General features: G+C 45.4%; 1 protein-coding gene across 2 annotated transcripts in view; it reads left to right on the top strand.

The window, feature by feature from the left end:
• Nucleotides 1-23175, top strand: part of ACACA (acetyl-CoA carboxylase alpha) — a 297390-nt gene that overhangs the window by 91955 nt on the left and 182260 nt on the right. For both annotated transcript variants that reach the window (XM_055001998.1, XM_055001997.1), the window contains 5 exons: nucleotides 1105-1250; nucleotides 3677-3827; nucleotides 15577-15711; nucleotides 16957-17103; nucleotides 19520-19708. In XM_055001998.1, the coding sequence (XP_054857973.1) occupies nucleotides 1105-1250; nucleotides 3677-3827; nucleotides 15577-15711; nucleotides 16957-17103; nucleotides 19520-19708 (768 nt within the window). The remainder of the gene's footprint in view (nucleotides 1-1104; nucleotides 1251-3676; nucleotides 3828-15576; nucleotides 15712-16956; nucleotides 17104-19519; nucleotides 19709-23175) is intronic.

The following is a 23175-nucleotide window of genomic DNA, read 5'->3' as shown; positions in this document are numbered from 1 at the left end:
CAAATCTGAGATAGGCTCAGATAAGTTAAGATGCAGTGAAACAAAAAGAAGTGCACATTTATAATCAATGCTAAACCTAGAACATTTAGTTGGCCCAGCCACATGCATTGGTAAAATAAAAAGATTCCTCCCTACCATGAAAACTATGCAGGGGAGAATTAGAATGTCACAACTGAGAAATCCATGTTCCTTGTTACCTCTAGTCTGATTGCAATGAATGAAGGACTGTGGAACAAGGCTGTACCAGGAGACCTGAATATGTGGGGTGGCATACTTGGGAGGAGGTCCTTTCCAGAGAGACCCTGCCTCTCTAAACTCAGGTTTTCTCCAATCATGTCCAAAGAGTGAATTAAAGAGCAAAAGAAAAGCGCAGACAGAAGCAACTGAACATTCCCCTTACTTGCTGCGTTCATTTACTCTGAGAGACAGTGTTATATAGTGGTTAGAGTGCTGGAACTGGAATCTGGGTGGCCCAGGTTTGAATCCCCACGTAGAAACTGGCTGAGTGACCTTGGGCCAGTTGTGCTCACTCAGCTTCACCCACCTCACAGGGTGGCGCTTGAGAGGAGAATGATGTAAGCTCTTTGGGACCCTGTTGAGGGGAAAGGCAGGGTTTAAATAGGTAATTTATACCTCCCCAGATCCTGTTCGCTGTGCCAGATTCACTGGGGGAGAAACTACCCAGTGAGATGAATTGCAAGTTGGGAAAAGAAATGAGCAGGTGGAGAGTTCGGCAGTACTACCCCCACCCCAGCATGTGACATTACTCCCCAAAATACTGAGCACAAATTGTGGTTTGAAAACCTGCTTGAAAACCACAGTTTTCTGATCCTGATTTGCAAGTTGATTTTACGTAATGGCTGTTGTCAATGCAGAACATCACACAACCCCACAGTTAAGTTGCCATATTTTGGTGTGATGTTGGAACTGAGCTATTGAAATGTCCAGGAGGCTGTTCAATGATTCATGGTGAGCCCCTTGCCCTGAGTTGGTTTTTTTCATGTGGTGGCCCCTTTGCCTGTGGATTAAAATTGGGTTCATGTTCCCTAGATAGCTTGGGAAGCCACATTAACCAGGTGTCCCTTGGTTTCCTTATCATTACAGGTGACACGGCAATCTCCCAATTCCTATGTTGTCATTATGAACGGCTCTTGTGTGGAGGTTGATGTTCACCGGCTGAGTGATGGAGGGCTTCTTTTATCGTACGATGGTAGCAGTTACACCACCTACATGAAGGAGGAAGTGGACAGGTAGGCCTTCTTCATTCTGTTGCCTTGTGGGCATTGCTAATCGTCAGGGCTGTGCATTTCATTTGCAGTTTTAAAAAATCCCCTCTCCTCCTAATCTGTTCCTTTTCACTTTGGAGACTAGGTTTCCCAGACAGACATGCAGAGCTGTTATTTGGGTTTTTTTAAAAAGACTTAAAAATTTAAAAACTTTTAAGGCTTATAAACATTCTCTCTCTCCTTTCTTCCCTGAAGAGGACTCAAGGCCACTTTCAAAAAATGGATGACTCAGAAAAGGTTCTTTGAGATAGAATGTTTGACGACCAGGGGTGTGCGTTTTGGGATTCCAATTCGGGAAAAAATCCCAAATTGGACCTTGATTGGAAAGATTCTGGATTCCCAAATTGGACCCAGCATTGCTGGCATGAGTTGGAAATACCAAATCGAAGCTTTCTAAAGCGATTCGGATTGCTTCAGAAAGCTTTGGGTCAAGAAGGACCCTCTCATCCCCCTCCCATCAGGTGAAATAAGCGGTGAGGCAGGAAGTTTGTTGGTGTGTTCCGGATCTTTACGGAGCATACCAATGTGGGTCAATAAGTGATTTTCGAAGCAGCTTGCTGCTTCGGAAATCGCTTATTTCCGACTTTCCCCCCCACTTCGGAAATTACAAAGCAGGAAACCCGAATCTTTTTTTGTTGCACACCCCTACAGACGACCACTTACATAAAGTCCTATGTTCAATCTCTGGTATTTCCAGAGCTGGGAAATAACTTTGGTTGAAACTTTAGAAAGCTGCTATCAATCCCTAATCACACCAAGAAAAAGAGGGAAGGAAGATACCAAGTTTCTAGAATAAAAGGGAGGCTTGAAAAGGTATGGGAAAAGGACAAAAAGGACAGGGGGAACTAAAACCAAACAAAATTGAATTAAGAACCAAGAAGGTTAAAGAAATCCCAATCGATGGGCCAAATATTAAAATTACTAAATATAGAACATAAATATTTATCAATATACAAAAATACATGTATTTATTACATGTATTTATTACAGGATATTATAGGCCCAAATACAGCCTCAGTTCAGATTAAAATCATACAAAAAGTTCAAACAAGAACTTTATGCAACCCTGACCAAACACGTTTTGGCCATATGACCTTCTTCAGTGGTCAAGCATAGTTATTACACACATTATTACTGAAGAAGGCAACATGGCCGAAATGCATTCTGTCAGACTCGTATAAGGTTCTTGTTTGAATTTTTGTATGATTCCTGTATGATTCCAGAGTACATTTTGTGGTTTGTGTCATACTGTTGGCTTTTTGTTGCACCTCACACTTGGAACTAAGAGAGGGGACTAGAACACACCCAGCATTGCTCCATTGCGGAATACCTGTGTAGTGCAAGCTGTCATTCAGGGATGTTAGCTGACCTTCTTATTCAGGAACCCTCCCAGTCTTGCCCAGGATGAAGCTGGGTGGCTTGGCTTCACTCCCTGGCCAGGCCAAGGAAGGGATGCTAACTCTGGAGCCATGTTTTTAAGGCACGGTTGCTGCAACTGCAGGGGTGTTGTTTGGCCAGGCAGTCAGAAGCACCAGCCAATAGGGTACAACTGGACATTATGTGAACATTAGAAATACCAAATGAACACTGTGCTATGGACTAATGAAACACAATACAAAATTTACTTGTGACAGTGCTTAATTGGTCTGATACAAAATGTAAAGGCAGATACAGAATCACAAATCAAAATAATACACAATATACAGAAAATATTCTCTGTACCATATCAGTTCTTCAGTCTTCACATTTCACAGATTGCTGTGTAGTATTCTTCTAGATTATGTTGCTGTTTACTACGCAGCAATTTGTGAAACGCGATTCTGAGGAGGGCATTGAAACGCATGGTCAAACCGGATGTGTGTCGGTCGTGCTTTCATTAACACAAGGACTGAAGATGGAAGACTGATATTGTGGAGATAATATTTTCTATATACTGTGTATTGTTTTGATTTGTGGTTATATATCTGCCTGTACATTTAGAAGTACCATCTAGGTAGCTTTTAGGATTCACTCCTGGCCCTGGAGATACACTGGGGACTCTTCTTCAGGAGTAATGCTCGAGGGTCCCCATTACAACGTTATGACTCCAGCATATACTGGGATCTGTGCTGGTGTTGCTCTTCTTTATAGAGGGTCCCATCCAATGGAAGGTTCCGTTTAAGCTCTGGAAGCTGGCTGATCCTAACTTTAAGATTTCCCAGAATGCAAGTCAAAACTAGAGTCTGGTAGTAAAAACATGTCACTGAGCTGTGATCCTTTGCCAAAGGAATTCTTTTGAGTGCCATTCCATGTCTCTCTGTCTTTGTGTCTGTTGTCCCACGAATGGCATGTTAGTGGGTGGTAAACTGTTTCTCTTTCCAACTGGCTATCTCAACTCTTTCTCCTTCTAGGTACCGCATCACTATTGGCAACAAGACCTGTGTGTTTGAGAAGGAAAACGATCCATCCATTCTGCGGTCGCCTTCAGCAGGGAAGCTCATCCAGTATGTCGTGGAAGATGGAGGGCATGTGTTTTCAGGCCAATGCTTTGCTGAAATTGAGGTAAATGTTTATTACAACGTCACAAAAACCATCTGTATTAGCAAGAGTTACTTCGGAATGAGTGGTTAAATATTATTTTCTAGGTTGTAATGCTTAGTTCATTTTATTATAGTTTTTGAAAAGAGTTACAAAGGTCTCCTGACTAGAGATGTGCATGAACCAGGAAAAAAACGAACTGTGCGATTCGTGGTTTGTCGCATTTCACGAACCATGAACTTTCACAAACCTGCCCCAGTTCACGAACCGGTTCATTTGGTTCGTGAAAACGTCACATCCAGGTCAGCAAATCGTCGCTTCCGGTCCAGCAGAAGGCCACTTCCGGGTCAGCAGAAGGTCTGCAGGAAGTCCATCCCTTGTTGCCCAGGAAGCTGATAGATCGGCGCCAGGCTATCTGCAGTGACAAACCAAAAAAGAACCAAATGAACCAGCCTAAAGTTTCTGGCAGTTCATCAGAAATGGGCTCTGACGCACCACTGGTTTGCGAACCATGAACTGGCCTGGTTTGTCATGAACTTTGGTTTGTATTTCGGTTTGTGCCCATCTCTACTCCTGACTCCAAATCATTTAAAAACAACAAAAATATGTGTCAGGAAGCTGGACATTACTAGTACGTCCCCGTGCCCTGGTCTGAATCCAGACTGGAAAGGGTCCAGAGCACTAGAGTTACCCAATGTCCAGGAAGCTGGACATTACTAGTACGTCTGTTAGGGCTCAGAGGGTATGTTCGACTCTTTCCTTAGGTATTGCCCTCCTGATGCAACTGCCAGAGTATTTTTATCATCTGACAGTGCCAAAGCTCAGAAGAGCTTTTACACTGGCAAGAGTGAATGCCCTTCCCTTGGCAGTTTTGGAGGGTACAAGAAAGTACCATATGCCAACAGAACGTGCAGATGCCCATATGATAAAATTGAAACTACTGAACATATGAGTTTCCCATATTTAATGGGTTGAGGGCTAGCTTAATCATCCCTCTGTTTAAAAATACGGAACTACCTAATATGAGAGCACAGGTGACATGGTTATTATTGGATACAAATGATTCCATTACTCTTTCTGTGGCAAAATATATAGGGGCAATAGTTAAACATCAGAGAAATGATATTAAGTAAGGTTCTTCCTTTTTTAATTTCTACTTAAGGCAACAGCCATATGAGCAGTACTAGATAGAAATACAGTAAAAAGTCCAGTAGCACCTTTAAGACTAACCAACATTATTGAGGTATAAGCTTTCGAGAACCACAGCTCTCTTTGTCATGCATCTGACAAAGAGAGCTGTGGTTCTCGAAAGCTTATGCCTCAATAAAGTTGGTTAGTCTTAAAGGTGCTACTGGACTTTTTACTATTTTGCAACTGTAGACTAACATGGCTAACTCCTGTAGATAGAGAGAGAGAGAGAGAGACTTTGCATCTATTTTATTTATTTATTTTATTTACATCATTTATAGCCCGCCTTTCTCACTGAGACTCAAGGTGGATTACACAGTATGAGATTAATACAATCAGTATCAAGGACATTTCAATACAATACCATAAGGTAAACAGATACAAGTTTAAAAGACATAGCATTAGCAAGGATCCAAGACAGAGTAGAAAAAATACTGGAGCAAAACACAATCAGTTCTAGGACTAACATGAGACAACATGGAGTGCTGGTTGTACATAGGAGTACATATTTAAAGCAGCAGATAATATATGAGGCAAAAATGGTGATGAAGTCTATGACCCCCAACTTGTTAGTGAAGCACCTGAGACCCCATCCCTACAAGGCAGCCCTCCCATTTGAGTAAAAAGCCTTTTTGAATAGTTCGGTTTTGCATCGTTTACGAAAAGCCAGGAGAGTGGGGGCTCTTCTGACTTCCTCAGGCAGGTCATTCCACAGGATAGGGGCCACCACAGAGAAATCCCTTGTATGGGCTGCTGCTGACTTCACCCGTGTGCAGCCTGGCACCTGCAGGAGACCCTGTTCAGATGAGTGAAGCTGCCATGGAGGAACATAGGGAGGGAGGCGGTCCTGTAGGTATGCCGGACCAAAGCCATGAAGAACTTTGTATGTAATAACTAATACCTTGAACTGAGCACGGTAACTGATGGGTAGCCAGTGGAGCGACTGTAGGATGGGAGTGATGTTCATGCTCCTGCTCGCTCCTGATAACAGTTGAGCTGCAGCAGTTTGCACCAATTGGAGCCTCCTAGTTAACTTAGATGGGAGGCCAGTGTATAAAGCATTACAATAGTCAAGCCTTGATGTTACCATAGCATGGATCCAAGTGGCCAGGTCAGCCGTGTCAAGATAAGAAGCCATCTTCCAGGCTAGAGTGAGGTTGTAGAAAGCATTTTTTTGCTGCTGCCTTAACTTGTTTTTCTAATAATAATGCTGGATCCAGTATAACTCCTAGGCTCTTAACTGAGTCTGCAAGCGTCAGACAAACTCCATCGAAAGTGGGGAGTGCAGTGTCCTTCAAGATCTTTGCCTTCCCAACAAGCATCACTTCAGTCTTGTCTGGGTTCCATTTCAATTTGTTGTTTTTCATCCATTTCACCACGGCTGTCAGGCAGCGATCTAAGATTTCCACTGCATCCTGTGGGGACCTGGATAGCGAGATATAGAGTTGGGTGTCGTCTGCATATTGATGGCATCCCACTCCATAGCTGCGAATGAGTTCTCCAGAAGGTTTTACGTAGAGGTTGAATAACATGGGTGATAGGATTCTGCCCTGCGGAACCCCACAAGATAGTTCCCATTCTGGAGATAGCTGATCTCCAACGGCAACCCTTTGAGTCTGCTCCAAGAGAAATGATTTAATCCAGTCCAGGGCACGTCCTTTGATGCCCACTTTTGTTTCTAAACACCTCAACAGGATGGCATGGTCTACTGTGTCAAAGGCTGCAGACAGATCCAATAGAAGCAGTAAGGAGGCATGACCTTTCAGGCAGAGATCATCCACTAATGCTACTAGTGCTGTCTCTGTCCCCGTGCCCTGATCTGAATCCAGACTGGAAAGGATCCAGAGCACTAGAGTTATCCAAGAAGGTCTAGAGTTGGTCAGCTACTGCTCAATCACTTTGCCCAGAAAGGGCAGATTAGAGACTGGACAATAATTGGCCACATCATTTTTGTCTAGGGATGGTTTTTTAAGTAGTGGACTGATAACCACCTGTTTGAGCTGTCGGCGAAAGCTGCCCTGAGTTAGTGATTGATTTACAATAGACCTCAGTGGCTCACTTATGTGGTCCTTACTTGAAGTTGACAGCCAGGATGGGCAAGGATCAAGTGCACAAGTAATGGTTTTCATAGACATCAAGATCTTGTTAAGATCTGTCATAGTGATTGGTTCAAAGCAGTCCAAATGTAAGCTGAATGGTGTAATTGTCATTTCTTCTATCTTGTTTGCATTGCAGCTAGCATCTAGAGAAGAGCGTATTTGTGCTATTTTATCAGCAAAAAACTTAGCAAAGGCCTCGCAGTTGTTTGTTCTTGGGACTGTAAAGGTTCAGATTTAGGGTTTAGGAGGCGTCTGGATATCTTAAACAATTAGGATGGTCGTGAACTAGCTGAAGCAATATAGTTGTCAGACTGTGGCTAGATAAGGTACTCTCTGCAAGATTCCTTTTAGAAGCAAGAATAAGTCCAATGTCTGGCAAAGGAAGCTTTATTGCAGAAAAGGTCCATTATAGTCCACTGTCCTGAATAGGAGACTCAGGATGGTACATGATCATTGTTACCAATGAAGAGCAAGCATAGGATACAGAGTAACAATACCCATCTGGAACAGCCTCCCCCCACAGTTCTCACAACAATATCTTTCAGTCCTGGGAAGCTGCTCTCCTTCAAGGCCAATGCCTGGTGGAACGGTGTTAGACAAAACAGTCTCCTCTGGTGGGAATGCTGCCTGGGAACTGGTGCACCTGAGGAGAAAATACTTAAACACTAAAAGCATTAGAAAATGGAGTCAGTAGAGTTAAGATATATACTGGACCTGACATTTCTGCCCCCCTTAAAATAGATCCCCCCCTGGTTTATATGGGTAGCGGGTATGAAAAGCTTTGGTTAATCTAGGAGCATGAACATGTGCAGAGTTCACCCATTCATCGTAACCAGAATCAAAGTCCTTCCACCTAATGAGGTAAAAAAGCTGATTTCTCTTGATCTTAGAGTCCAGAATTTGTTGTACCTCATAGTGTATTTGGTCGTCAATTAAAGTTGGAATGGGTGGAGCTTTGATATGCCATTTGTTGTCTGTGGGAGCTTTCTTCAAAAGGCTGACATGGAACGTATCATGCACATGGCGAAGGTTCTTGGGCAATGTTACAGCAACAGTCACTTTATTTATTATCTTGCGCACAGGAAAAGGTCCTAAGAATTTCAGAGCGAGTTTGCGGCTTGTCTGAGCTAGCTTTAGGTTCTTTGTGGAAATATACACATGGTCCCCTGGTTGTAATTCCCACTCGGCCACACGATGGCGATCTGCGTACTTTTTGTAATCCAGTTTGGCTTTTTCAAGGTGTTTCTTAATGATAGTCCATTGCTGCACCGCCTCCCCCCACCATGAGGACACATCTGGCGAATTAGAGGAATGGAGAGGGGGTGCGTCCAATGGGAAGGGATTGAAGTGAGTCCCGTATACAATTTTGAAGGGGGCTTCTCCCGTTGACGCGTGTACACTGTTGTTATAGGAGAATTCGGCTAGAGGGAGAAGGTCCATCCAGTTATCTTGTTGAAAATTGATGTAGCAACGAAGGAACTGTTCTAATATTTGGTTTGTTTTTTCGGATTGCCCGTCGGTTTGTGGGTGGTGGCTTGAACTGATACCTTGCTCAATATTCAACATTTTCAAAAGCTCCCGCCAGAAGTTGGCAACGAACTGTCCGCCGCGATCCGAAATCACCTTGGACGGAAAAGAATGTAATTTTACGATGTGTTTTAGAAACAGATCCGCTAGTTTTCGAGCGGAGGGTATAGCAGTACAGGGGATAAAATGGGCTTGTTTGGAGAACAGATCTACCACAACTAAAATACAATTATGTCCTTTTGAAAGAGGTAGATCAGTGATAAAGTCCATGGAGATTACTTCCCAGGGCCTATCCGGCGTTTCCAATGGTTGTAGGAGACCCGGAGGTTTCCCTTTCCTGGTTTTTGCGCTGAGGCAAATAGGGCAGGAACTAACGTATTGGGAAATGTCTTTGCGCATGCCCGGCCACCAGAATTGTCTTTGAACTAGGTGTAAAGTTTTCAGGTACCCATAATGTCCAGCAGTGGGAGCATCATGACAGCGTTGCAAGACTTCCAGCTTAAGGCTGTCCGGGACATAAAACTTGCTCCCCGCTAGCCAATCCCCCTGTGGGGATTGGGTTAGTTTGTTTCGCGGAGCTTTATCCCCCTCCTTCTCCACTTCAGTTTTAAGTTTCGATTTCCATTCTTGGTCGGCCGGGAGGGGCTGCGTAGCACGGCTGCGAGTAGTCACCACGCCCCCAAGTTGCTTAGGCGAGAAGACCGTGTCGACAGTCTCCGCCCGTTTGCTCTTATGTTGGGGCATGCGCGACAGGGCGTCCGCCAAAAAGTTAGTTTTGCCCGGGAGATAATTGAGGGTGAAATTGAACTTGGAAAAGAATTCCGCCCACCGCAATTGCTTAGCATTCAGTCTGCGTGGGCTTCGGAGGGCCTCCAAATTTTTATGATCTGTCCAGACCTCAAAAGGGTATCTCGCCCCCTCCAGCCAGTGCCTCCAGTTTGTGAGAGCTGCTTTCACTGCAAAGGCCTCCTTCTCCCACACATTCCAATTCCTTTCTGCCTCTGAGAATTTTCTAGACAAGAATGCACAAGGCCGCAATTTCCCATCCTCCCCCTTCTGCAGCAAAACCCCCCCTATCGCCGTATCGCTGGCGTCGACCTGTACTATGAAGGGGGACTGTTCGTTGGGGTGGGAGAGGATGGGTTCCGTTACAAATTGCTTTTTAAGGCATTCGAAGGCCGTTTGGCAATCGGGGGTCCATTGTAGTTTAGCAGAGGGTTTTCTGGCTTGATCCCCTTTATCTTTGGTTTTCAGCAATTCTGTTAAGGGGAGTGTGATTTGGGCGAAATTTGCTATGAAGTCTCTATAGAAGTTGGCAAAACCCAGGAAGGATTGCAGTTCTTTGCGGGTGGTGGGTGTTTGCCAATCTTGGATCGCCTGTATTTTGGCTGGATCCATTTTCAACCCCTCTTGTGAGATACAATACCCAAGGTAAGTGAGTTCGGTTTTATGGAATTCACATTTGGACAATTTGATGGGCAGTTTATTCTTCATCAAGGTGGCCAGGACCTTTTGTACCATTTGAACATGTTCTTCCTCGGTGTCAGAATAAATTAAAACATCATCAAGGTACACCACCACCCCTTTGTACAGAAATTCATGTAAAACTTCGTTTATCATGGACATGAATACAGACGGGGCTCCCGTCAATCCAAAAGGCATAACTAAGTATTCATATTGTCCGAGGGGCGTATTAAACGCTGTTTTCCACTCATCCCCTGCCTTTATACGAACGTGGAAGTAGGCATCTTTTAGATCTAATTTCGTAAAGATCTTACCTTGGGCCACGACGTTGAGAAGGTCTCGGATGAGCGGTATAGGATAGGCGTTGTTGGTGGACACTGCATTTAGTCCTCGGAAATCCGTGCACAGTCTGAGTCCCCCATCCTTCTTTTTCACGAAGAGAACTGGAGCGGCGTGGGAGCTAGAGGCTGGGCGGATGAACCCTCGTTGGAGGTTGGTGTCGATGAATTTCCGGAGCTCTTCACGTTCATGGAGACTCATGGGATAGAGTCGTCCTTTAGGCAATGAGGCTCCGGGTAAAATTTCCACCGCACAGTCCGTTCGTCGGTGCGGGGGTAGAGTATCAGCTTCCTCCTCTGAGAAAGCATTTAGAAAAGGCCAGTACGGTTCGGGTATTTGGTTGACTTCTTCTTGGGTGAGGAGGGCCTTTTCTTTGCAAGTTGGGTCTTCGCCCCAGTTTTGATTCCAACGGTGAATTTTACAGTTGGCATGATTGAAGGTAATACATCCTTGAGCCCAGTCTATGTAGGGATTGTGATCACATAGCCATTTGCTGCCTAGAATTAGCGGGTATTTGGCAGTAGAGCTGATGACAAAGGACCTCTTTTCCCAATGTTGTCCCATGCCTGTGATCACCGGGATGGTTTCAGTCGTGACCGGATTCATGTTGGTACCATCCATTTGTTCAAAAATTACTGGATTTTGTAATTCCCGAGTTGGTAAGACCAGTCCATTGACTAGAGCTCGGGCTATGATATCTCTTGAGCAACCCGAGTCAATAAGAGCTTGCACCCGAATGTGCATTTTTCTCTCTGGGTTGATTAGAGTCACTGGCATGAATAAAATGGACCCAGGTGGCCGGTTCCGTGCAGGGACGGGCTTGGGGCGGATCTGTCGTTTGGGCCCTTTTACGACAGATCCATCTCGTTTCCCGACTGGGGACTTTCTGGATTGACTTCTGCAGATGGGGAAGCGGGATCGTATTCCATAACTTCTTCCGCTTCCAGCCCTCTTTCTGAGGCCGGCCTTTGGGAAGCGCCGCGGCCTCTGTTTGCTCGTGGAGCTGGAGTCGGGCGTTGGAGCGTAGGGAACGGAGCAAGGGTTGGACGCCGTAATTGAAGCGGAGGTCTTTGCACAGGCCGGTAGGGGCATTGTGCTGCAAAGTGACCAGCCTGTCCGCATTGCAAACACAGCCCTTGTTGCCATCTAGCATCTCTCGCTCCACGGGTGGCGTAGCCAGCTCCCCGAGCTCCCTTTTGTAAGGTCAATGGTCTTCTTTGTCCCGTTTGTTGTTGTTGCTCAACCAAACGGACTTCTAAAATGCGATTCTCCACTTCGCAAACAAGTTGAATCCAACCTAACAGCGTAGGGGGATTGTCTTGCATGAGGGCTCTGTCCAAAAGTCTCGGATTAAGTCCTTGTTTGAACAGAATAATTTTTGTGGACTCCTCACACCTGGGGCACTTGGCAGCCAGTTGTCGGAATTTTGTGATATAGTCTCTCGCTGACATGCTGCCCTGCTTAATGGCCTGCAGTTCTGTTCGGGCCCTGGTTTCCTCTAAGGGGTCTTCATATTGTGCTCTAATAGCATCTACCAACCCCTGGAGAGTATCGAGTTCTGGGGCCCCGATATTATATAGTCCTACGTACCAGTCCGCTGCTTTCCCTTGTAAGCGGGAGCCGAGATGTTCAATTTGGCTGGCCTCGCTGCCGAAGAGGTGTCCCCACCGGTTGAAGAATTGCACGACTTGCACTAGAAAAAAGCCCAGTTTGGAGGGATCCCCATCAAAAGTGGCGTCCAGTTTCACCCAACCCATTGGGAGGTCTTGCCTCGGAGCCGGTGCTGGGTAGAAGTCCGCCGGAAGCATCAATGGCGCTTGAGGTATGGGGGGACCCGGTTGTGCTGGCGGTGCTGGTTGCGCTGGCGGCGGCATCACCGGTTGAGCCGGGAGTAGCGGCCTCGGCTGGGCTGGTGGCGGCAGTCTGGGTCGGGCAGGCGGCTGCAATCTCGGTCTGGCTGGTGGCAATGCCGGAGGTGCTGGCCGTAGCGGTTGAGGTGCTTGCGGTTGAGGTCGGTGCGGCGGAGTAATGATCGGCCGCGGAGGGGTGGTTTGGTGGGGTCGTAGTGGTGTAGGCCCCATCGGTTGGTTCGGAGGTGGTCTTACGGGCTGTTCCAGTGGCAAGCGTATCGGCTGCAGCGGCGGGGTTAGTTGTGGTCGAAGCGGAAGGGGCCGCAGCGGCGAAGGCCGAATGGGTGGAAGGCCGCGCGGGCTTGCCCCTCCAGGCGTTGTTGTTCTGGGAAGTATCGGCTGGCCTTTCGGCGCTGGTAGACCATCTCCCGGAGGTTGCCCGACGGGAACAGTTTCGCGCGGTTGACCAGGGGCTCCCTCCCCGGATGGAGCCGCGGGTGCTCCCGCTTGGTCCGGCCGGACCGTTATAGGGGAAGTATGGGGGGGTATCACCGGTGTATCACTTGGTTTTTCCTCCCCTTCCGTAGGCCTCTCAACGGGGGTCTCGTCTGGCGGCACATCCCCTCCCGTGATAGGAGGTTCGATGGGAGTCTCGCCGGGTGGCACAACCGGGTGATCCCTTCTCGGTGGAGTTTCCCACTGTGTGGGAAGTTCCTTGGGTTGTTCTCCCGATTCGCCAGGATAGGTGCCCCCCTCGCCGGTAGGTGACGATCGCTGCTGAACTTCCTCCATCGGATAGGAGATGACACTTTGAAGGGTAGCTATCTGTATCGCCATCTCTTCAGGAGACAGTCTTTCTCCTGCCCCCATTGAGGAAATTAAATGAATGGCGTGAGCCAAACTTTCTTCCATATCCATCAGCTTAGCTTCTAGTTGTTGTATTCGACTTGGCCCTGGTTGTTCGCTCAGGGAACCTTCATTCGCTGCACTCACTGGGGAGAAAGGGCCCCACGGAGGAGGGTCCCCTTGGACTATTCGCGACCTCGCGGCTAGAATTCCCTTGGCCATACCCGTCACGGCCGAGATGCTGGTATCTACCGCATAGGTGCGACCTTGTATCTGCTCCCAACTTTGTTCAGGGACTTCCGTTGGCTCTTTCCACGGAGCAAGTTCGGAATAATCCCAACTCAGGGCGCCGCGGCGAGACGTGTCCCCCTCCATCTGCTCAAACGTCCTGTTCCAATATCGCCATGGTTGGCTGCTATCTAGTTCCGGGACGGTTTCTAGGCTTCGGCGCCCGTCCATCGAGACTCGTGGATGGAGTCCACCTGCCCGGCGCTCTCTGGTTTCTCGGGGTCTGGCTCCCCACTCCGACGGGGTGGGTACCGAGATCAAGGGGAGAGCGGTTGCTTTCGGCCTTGCCCCGAGGTTGCTTTCGGTCTCGTTCCGAGTACTGAAGTCGATGAGAGGCAGGGTAGAAGTGGAGGCTCCGGTTCCGTTCCCGGTTGCTCCCAGCTCCTGGGAGTCTTGGGTTTGCACCGGTTGATTGTCGGGAGACGCATACGGATCAAACAAAGGATCCCTGTCCGGGACAACCTTGGATTCCGTTGGGCCCGACTCAGACATGATTGGTAACAAAATGTCAGACTGTGGCTAGATAAGGTACTCTCTGCAAGATTCCTTTTAGAAGCAAGAATAAGTCCAATGTCTGGCAAAGGAAGCTTTATTGCAGAAAAGGTCCATTATAGTCCACTGTCCTGAATAGGAGACTCAGGATGGTACATGATCATTGTTACCAATGAAGAGCAAGCATAGGATACAGAGTAACAATACCCATCTGGAACAGCCTCCCCCCACAGTTCTCACAACAATATCTTTCAGTCCTGGGAAGCTGCTCTCCTTCAAGGCCAATGCTTGGTGGAACGGGGTTAGACACAACAGTCTCCTCTGGTGGGAATGCTGCCTGGGAACTGGTGCACCTGAGGAGAAAATACTTAAACACTAAAAGCATTAGAAAATGGAGTCAGTAGAGTTAAGATATATACTGGACCTGACAATAGTGACTGCACTCTGAGGGAACCCGATTCAATCTCACATATTCTTTTTCGCTGCCCCAAATATTCTGTTATGCGCAGTTTATTGATTCGTCCTCTTTTTCCTGTGCAGAGGGATTTTTTGGATAAGGATCTAAAATTTCTCTTAGCAGACAAGAGTCCAGTAATAACTATGTCCGTTGCTGAATTCCTGGCTTATGTGTGGAAGTCAAGGGTAACATTTTATAAAGCCCCCTATGACTGTGCTGTATCCTGAGATAATTTTGCTGTCTGGGGACACGATTGTGCTGCCCTATGAATTTATTTCACATCATTTCTCCTGTTTTGTCTGTATTATTTATGCCAATAAAGGTTGCTGTGTGTGTGCTGTGTGTGCGCGTCTGGATATCTTAAACAATTAGGATGGTCGTGAACTAGCTGAAGCAATAGTTGCTGAAAAATAACATTTCTTTGCCGCTTTCATTTCCACTTCATAGGTCCTCCAGTGGGTTTTGTAGCATATTCTATCTGCTTCTGCATGAGTTTTTCTCCAGCGCCTTTCTAAACGTGTTCCAACCCTCTTTAAGTCAGCCAGCTCTGTGGTGAACCATGGGGCTGGTGTCCGTCCTAAGGGCTGGAGCGGCTGATAAGGAGCAATGGTGTCAATGGCTTCAAGGAGCTTTGCGTTCCACTAGGAGCACTCTCTCACACAAGGAGGAATGCTTCTTCTCAGTTTAGGTGTTAGGTACATCGTCTCAAAACAGAGGTCCCCCCCCCTTTTTAATCAATCAATTAAAGCTCAGATAATGAAAACTTCTTTAAGCAAATGACAGCCATGTTGGGGGCTGGGATAGAGCATGGTGGCTAAGAGTCTGAGTTGCAGTCTGGGAGATCTCACTGTGTTCACCCTCGTCATGATGCTCTAGGATGCCTTTGACAAGCTTCTCTTCTCTCTGTCTCGGTCCCAAAGCTGTGATATGGGCTATCCAGGCCTACCCAACAAGGCTGTTGGGAGGATTACTACACATCAAAAGCTTTGACACTGAAAGTGTGGTGGTGTAAATGCTAAATGTTAGTTGCTTGTGTCTTTCATGTACAGATGCAGCAATATCCTAGCTGTATCGGGCTTTCTGTGTGAATCTATGCTGTAGTCGTATGAATGGTCTCCCCTGTTCATTTACAAGCAGGGAACTTCCAACAAACTGAGTCTCTGCAGAAGGTATTCGAACTCGAGGACAGCAAATATGTGTGGCCTTGTTTTTATCACTTCCAGGTGATGAAGATGGTGATGACGCTCACTGCGGTGGAATCGGGCTGCATCCATTACGTGAAGCGTCCTGGTGCAGCACTAGATCCCGGCTGTGTGATTGCCAAACTGCAGTTGGATGACCCCAGCCGGGTTCAGCAGGTAAGGGCGCTGCGGGATTAAAGGGGGGGGGTATCGTTTCTTAACTGGCAAGGAAAAGCAGTCAGAAATGAGTTGTTTCTTGTGCAAGGCTTGAAACCTTCTGTTACCAGATGGTAAGGAGCACCCCTCGTCCAAAAAACGGTTGACTTCTAGAAAGCAGGCTTTGAGTGGCCTAGGAGACTTGATCCTTGTAATTTGTTGGGGAGAAGTCCCCTCAATTTCGCTCATTAAAGGGTAATAAGGGATTGAAGAATTTTTACCTCAGGAACCAAGGCACTTAGGAGGGCATTGTAGTGGCTTGTTTGACAGGGCTCCTAGCCAGGAATGGGCGAGCTTGGCGAGGCATCAAGGCGTCCCATCCTCCCTTAAAACAGGAGTAAGAAGGCCAGCCATGGGAGCCAGGGCTTGACAGATACATAAGTTCGTTATCCATCAGTTACGTGCCAAGGCAGATAATATCGCAGGTTAGGAGGCCAGAATGAGGTCCCTGAGGAATGATGTGTGTTGGTAGCCTAGGGCTGCTGTGTTAGGAGTGTTTGTTCCTCCCATTGTGTGATCACGTGTGATCATTCCTGGGGGGATTCCCTCTGTCGCTGGTTATTTTCAGGTATCCAAAAACTACCATTGCTAATGTTTTGAAAGTATACTGTGAGTGTGTATTTTATAACTTCATCTTGAATAAATCCAAGAATTTTGTCTCCTCTGCTAAAAGTGTATTTTGCACACAAATCTGAAAAGAAGCCCTGGTGTAGTTGTGCAGCCAAGCAGAGGCCTATTCCAAGAAGGCTGTGGGGCAGAGAAGAAGAGAAAAAGAGGGCTGCTTTGACCAAGGAGTGGAGGGAGTTCTGCAGTGGCTAAGTGGAGAGGCAAGACCAGAACAAAGTAGTGCAGTCTGAGCTGCAGCTAGGAAGTGCTTTACTGCACCGACTCTACTGGAAGGAAGTTTCTATAGGAGCAGTAACCAATCGCATAGGGAAAGGGCACAGCCAGGCAGAGGATTGGTGAAGCCTAGGCGGAGCCTGTGCTTTGCGAGGAAAACATAGCGGCTCAAAGAACAGGGCTCTTCTTGAGCTCCCAGAATGCCCTTTTGACATTTGCTATTGCAGCTGTTTGGCACACCTGGCCGAATATCACCCAGATGTCTCTCACAGTGCAATGAAGTAACAGAGCAGGGTTCTAAGGGAATCTTGATAGGTCCCCCACCAATCCCTTGTAACATAATTATATCTTTGCTTTGTCCTCAAGGCTGAACTCCACACCGGCGTGTTGCCACAGATCCAAAGTACAGCTCTCCGGGGTGAGAAGCTTCACCGTGTCTTCCATTATGTTCTCGACAATCTGGTGAATGTGATGAATGGATATTGCCTGCCAGAACCTTTCTTTAGCAGCAAGGTATGGCTGGCTACTTCCTTTCCCTTTGTTCACCTTGCACAATGTTGTGCTATGGTGTCCTTATGCCTTTACAGTAGAGCATTCTTGTTGGGACACATTTTTGCATATCTTAAGTGTTGGAGTGAGGAGCGAGTTGCATGGGAGGTGTGTGGAGGGGTGGAATATGTTGACTACTTTCTCAGAGGCCTGCTTTACAGATGTGTATTTATTTAAAATATTTAAATGTCCACTTTTCTTCAGAGTATCTTGGATCCCAAGATGGGTAACAACAATATAAAAAGAGTATGCTAAAATGAACATTAAAACAATAGATGATAAATAGAGGTGGGCACAAACAGGGAAAATGGCGGTTGGTTGCAATTCGTGGTTCATAGTGTTTCATGAACCACGAACCACCATGAACTTGCCCGGTTCGCAAACTGGTTTGTTTGGTTTGGCAGTTCGTCACTTCAGGGGCTGCAGAAGGTCTGCAGAAAGCCTCCTCCGTTACCTAGGTAACAGATTGGCACCAGGCTGTCTGCACTGACGAACCGGAAAACGAACCATGTGAACTGCTCTAAAAATCATAGCGTTTTGTTGTGGTTCGTCAGAAATGAGCTCCGACGAACTGCTAGTTTGCGAACCAAAAACTGACCCGGTTTGTGACGAACTTTGGTTCGTATTTTGGTCCATGCCCATCTCTAACGATAAACATTAAAACCAATCTAAAATACCTTATGCCTTCCTACCCTTTGCCCTGGCTCTTCTAGAAGCACGAGGAAGCCATTGAAAAAGGCTGGAGCCCAGACTCTTGCCAAACATGCCTTGGGTAAACAAGGTAGAGTCCTGGGGTGGAAACCTGGGCTGGATTTCCTTCACGCAAGAAAGTCCATGCAAATAGAAAACCACAACAGCAAGGAGAAAACGTCTACTGCTGTTTGCTGCAAGTTGTCAACATCAGGGAGCTTCCCGACAAGTGTTGCAGTCTGCTTAGCATCCTCACGTTCTGACCCCCCCATCCCCTGCATACGTGACCACGGAGATTAAAACCTCTTTGACTGAATTAAAGCACTGAATTACAGCCAGTGTGACGTAGTAGTTAGAATGTCAGAGTAGGATCTGGGAGACCTGTATTTGAATACTTGCTGTTCCAAGAAAACTCATTGGGTGCCCTCACATTGGTCTTTCTCTCTCAGCCTAACCTACCTCACAGGATTGTTGTGAGGATGAAAGGGAGGAGAGGTGAAATATGTAAACTGCTTTGAGTCCTCATTGTGGAGAATGGCTGGGCATTAATGAAGTAAAATAGAAATAATTTTTTTAAAAAAATCACAGGTCTGCTTGGTAACTGAATATTCCCTTTTACATTCAATTTTGCGTGTCACAGTCCTTAATCTCTAAGGGAGACATTAAGGTTTGTTGATTTGTATGTTCCAGATTCAGCATGCAGCCCTATATTTCTCAGTCAGTAAACAGTCACTGTATTTAGTAAAACTTTTTATTTAAAGATAATCTGATCACTTCTGGATCTGATTAAACAAAACATTAAATAGATACATAGAACACTGGTATACTTCGTAGAACTCAATTTTATATAAGAATACATCTTAGTTCTTTTCTACCTGTTGGTTTTAAGAAGAAAGGTGTTAAGAAGAAATTTCAAAGTTTCTTGCCTAGAACTTTGCCAAAAAAGGGAAAATCAGATTTTACTGAATTTCTCCTCTGTGAGATTCCAGGTTTACAGGGTGTGGCCCACTTATGTAGAAGCTATTCCATGGCCAACACATGACTTTACTAAACTGTCTGCTAAGGCACCTCTGAGCATCCTGAAGAATAATTGCTGCAACTGTGTTACATTCTTTTCTGTGTAGAAAAGAGCAAGAGTCCAGTAGCACCTGTAAGACTAACATAATTTGTGGTAGGGGATGAGCTTTTGTGAGTCACTTGTGAGCTGTGACTCATGAAAGCTCATCCCCTACCACAAATTGCGTTAGTCTTATAGGTGCTACTGGACTCTTGCTCTTTTCTACTGCTACAGACAAACTAACACAGCTACCCATCGTGTGTTACATTTGTTCTTGAATTTATTCTTGGCATAAAACCATATATTCTTAAATTATCCTCCAAGGCTAAAAGTGCACGTTAGCTAGAACAGTGGGGGGGAAAATGCATGTTTGCAGACTTACACAAGAGCCTAAATGCAAGTGCAACCTCTCAGGCCTATTGTGTCAGAACATCCTATACATTGATTTAAAGTTAAAATCCGCAACACGGCACAATCTGTGGGTTTTAACAACAAATGTATTGTTGCCAGAGTTCTTTTGATTAGGAACCATGATCGTTGAACAGATTGGAAACTGGTTTAAATTTGTGGTGTAGACATGGCTGTGGGAATCAAGATCATCAATGTTTTTTTTAACCCCCCCCCCAAATCCAGTTGAAGGACTGGGTGGAAAGGCTGATGAAGACCCTGCGAGATCCCTCGTTGCCTCTTCTAGAGCTTCAGGACATCATGACCAGCGTTTCTGGGCGGATCCCACCCAATGTGGAGAAGTCCATCAAGAAGGAGATGGCCCAGTATGCCAGCAACATCACCTCTGTCCTCTGCCAGTTTCCCAGTCAGCAGGTACGAAGGAGAGCCCATCTGGTTCTAGGGCCCAGGGCACCGTCCCGTCTTGTTTCCCATGGTAGCCGGCCACATTTGTCCAGGAAGGCCACAAGCATGGAACAAGGGCAGAAGCCCTCCCTCCACTCTCTCCCCCCTGACAACTGAAATTCAGAAGTGGACTGCCTCTGAACATGGAGGTTCCATCTAGCCATTCATTCCATCATTCAAATACCTTTAATGGCATACAAAGATCTAAGACAGCAAACAAGTCACTATAAAATCGCATAAAATATCAGAAGACAATATATTTATACAAAGCTTGTATGAATCTTAAGCACACCCACTAAAAACTCCGCAGCCACTTTAGAAATCGCTGTATCATTATCCTTTAACAGAAAACGACAAAAAGATAGATTGTTCTGGTGTTCAGTATGTATTGGCGACCTCTCAAACAGCATTCTTCGCAACTTATCATATTAATGGCGTTCCAAAATTATATGCGGGATAGTATCTGGGCAGTTGGCTGCACACAGACAATGTTTTCTGAAAAGGGGACTCGCTGGTATCTCCCCTGAAGGATATTGGAGGGAAAGGCATTTAGTCTGGCCAACATAAAGGCCCTATGACAGCCCGGGATCTCGAGATCATAAAAGTACTGTGGAATTCCGCTAATGTATGTAGTTAATGCAGCGGAAGAGCAAACAAAAGGTTGGGCTGGAAATAACTTCTGTTGCTCCCAATCTAGTAGACGCTGCTTAACACCATTAAGGATATAGGCCTCATCAGACATAAATAAGTCTTCCACTGCTAGTCCCATATACTTAAGTTTACTCAGTATTCCTGCTGACCATGCCCAGGAGTACTGATCCCTTTTCAAATAGACTTGGCTCTAAAATAAATTTTGAGCCAAAATTTAAAGGTAGTGATCCAAGCCCTTGTCTCAATCAAAGATTGATCCAATTCAGCACACAAAGCAAAACAGGAAACACAATTTGGGACACCCAAAATTTGCCTAAAGAATGTTGCTTGGATAATCCTCCACCTTTCTGATAAAAGCTGAAATCCATATAGGTATACCATAGAGCATTTGAGCTAAGATTTTTGCTTTAAAAACTTTTATGGCTGCCGGGACACATTGGTTACCCCTAGAGAAATAAAATTGTTTAATTTGGGAGGCTGTGCACTTAGCCAGCTTAGTCAACCTCTTGCGATGTAACACCCAGCTAAGATTGTAGTTAAAAGTAATGCCCAAATATTTAAAATTTTTGGTTTGCTCAATTGGAAAGTTACCAATCGACCATTTTTGAGGGCGCCAGCTTTTTGAGAAAACAACAACTTTTGATTTGGGGTAGTTAATAGATGAAGAGTTAAGTTGACAATAGTACTAAAAGCATCCAAATATCTTTGTAAACCAACTCTTGTACATGATAAGATGGTTGTATCATCCGCATACAGCAACAGTGGTACAGCAAGGCCTCCTAATTTAGGAGGATGGCCATTGGTGAGTCCCAGGCATTGCGCCAAATCATTTATAAAAAGATTAAAGGGGTGTGGGGCCAACACACATCCCTGTTTAACCCCCTTCCTCATCAAAAAATTTTCAGTTAAAAGGCCCTTACTGGAATATTTCACTTGACAAGATGTACCTGTATGAAGTTTTCTCAGTAAAAAAAGTAAATGAGGGTCGATATACATATTACTTAGCTTAGACCATAGTTTGTCTCGAACAACAGAATCAAATGCACTTTTTAAATCTATAAAAGCCACATATAGTTTCCTTTTCCCATCTAGCCATCGTGCCTAACTTCTGTTGATAAACCTATCCTCAGTTCCCTTTCAAAGCCATTGAAGCTGATGTCCAATGCTGGATCTTTTGGCAACGAATCCTATAAATTGTGAGACAAAGTATTTTCTTCAATCTGTAGCCAGCCTGTTTTTGTTGGGTGGCCCTGAGTTTCTTGACAGAGGGAGAAAAATCTCTCTTCATAATTCATAAGTTTATAAACCTCTGTCATATTCCCCCAGCCATTTCCCCTCCTAAACTAACAGACCCTCCAAACATTATTAGCTTTTCCTTATTGGGAAGGTGTTCCAGCCTCTTCGTCATTCTAACTTACCAATCGACCATTTTTGAGGGCGCCAGCTTTTTGAGAAAACAACAACTTTTGATTTGGGGTAGTTAATAGATGAAGAGTTAAGTTGACAATAGTACTAAAAGCATCCAAATATCTTTGTAAACCAACTCTTGTACATGATAAGATGGTTGTATCATCCGCATACAGCAACAGTGGTACAGCAAGGCCTCCTAATTTAGGAGGATGGCCATTGGTGAGTCCCAGGCATTGCGCCAAATCATTTATAAAAAGATTAAAGGGGTGTGGGGCCAACACACATCCCTGTTTAACCCCCTTCCTCATCAAAAAATTTTCAGTTAAAAGGCCCTAACTGGAATATTTCACTTGACAAGATGTACCTGTATGAAGTTTTCTCAGTAAAAAAAGTAAATGAGGGTCGATATACATATTACTTAGCTTAGACCATAGTTTGTCTCGAACAACAGAATCAAATGCACTTTTTAAATCTATAAAAGCCACATATAGTTTCCTTTTCCCATCTAGCCATCGTGCCTAACTTCTGTTGATAAACCTATCCTCAGTTCCCTTTCAAAGCCATTGAAGCTGATGTCCAATGCTGGATCTTTTGGCAACGAATCCTATAAATTGTGAGACAAAGTATTTTCTTCAATCTGTAGCCAGCCTGTTTTTGTTGGGTGGCCCTGAGTTTCTTGACAGAGGGAGAAAAATCTCTCTTCATAATTCATAAGTTTATAAACCTCTGTCATATTCCCCCAGCCATTTCCCCTCCTAAACTAACAGACCCTCCAAACATTATTAGCTTTTCCTTATTGGGAAGGTGTTCCAGCCTCTTCGTCATTCTAACTGACTTTTTCTCCATTTCCGGCTTTGCAGTTAGCCTTTCTGAGGTGGGGAAAACAGAATCGTACTGAGTAGCAAGTGACTTGCCTTCATATAGAAATTCAGAATGGTGAATTCTCTATAATAAAAGTATTCTTCCCCCCAAGAGTAAACCAAGATTCCATGCTAAGGGAATCTGAATTCTGCCATGGCTATAAAATATGCAAATCGAGAGATTTGCATCAGATCATTATGTTATCTACTTTATTCTGCTAGCTTCTGAAAAAGCGTTGGAGCCATTCTTTGACAACATTCTTAAGCCAGTTGGTGCAGCATTAAGAGCTAGGAAGTTGGATCTTGTCATCACTATTGGCAAGGTGTAAAATCCTCTGCAGAGTGTATAAATGTATTTTAGTCACATTGGTTTGCTCACATTCAGGAGACTATCCTACACACTAGTGGAGAGTGGAGGAGAGTGCCACAAGTCATAGGTGACTTCTGGCAACTCTCGGTGGGGTTTTCCCGGCAAGAGACTACTAGAGGTGGTTTGCCGTTGCCTGCCTTTGCAAC

Source organism: Eublepharis macularius, chromosome 17 (assembly GCF_028583425.1).
Source record: "Eublepharis macularius isolate TG4126 chromosome 17, MPM_Emac_v1.0, whole genome shotgun sequence".
NCBI lineage: Eukaryota > Metazoa > Chordata > Lepidosauria > Squamata > Eublepharidae > Eublepharis > Eublepharis macularius.
This window is presented reverse-complemented; position numbering and strand designations above follow the sequence as displayed.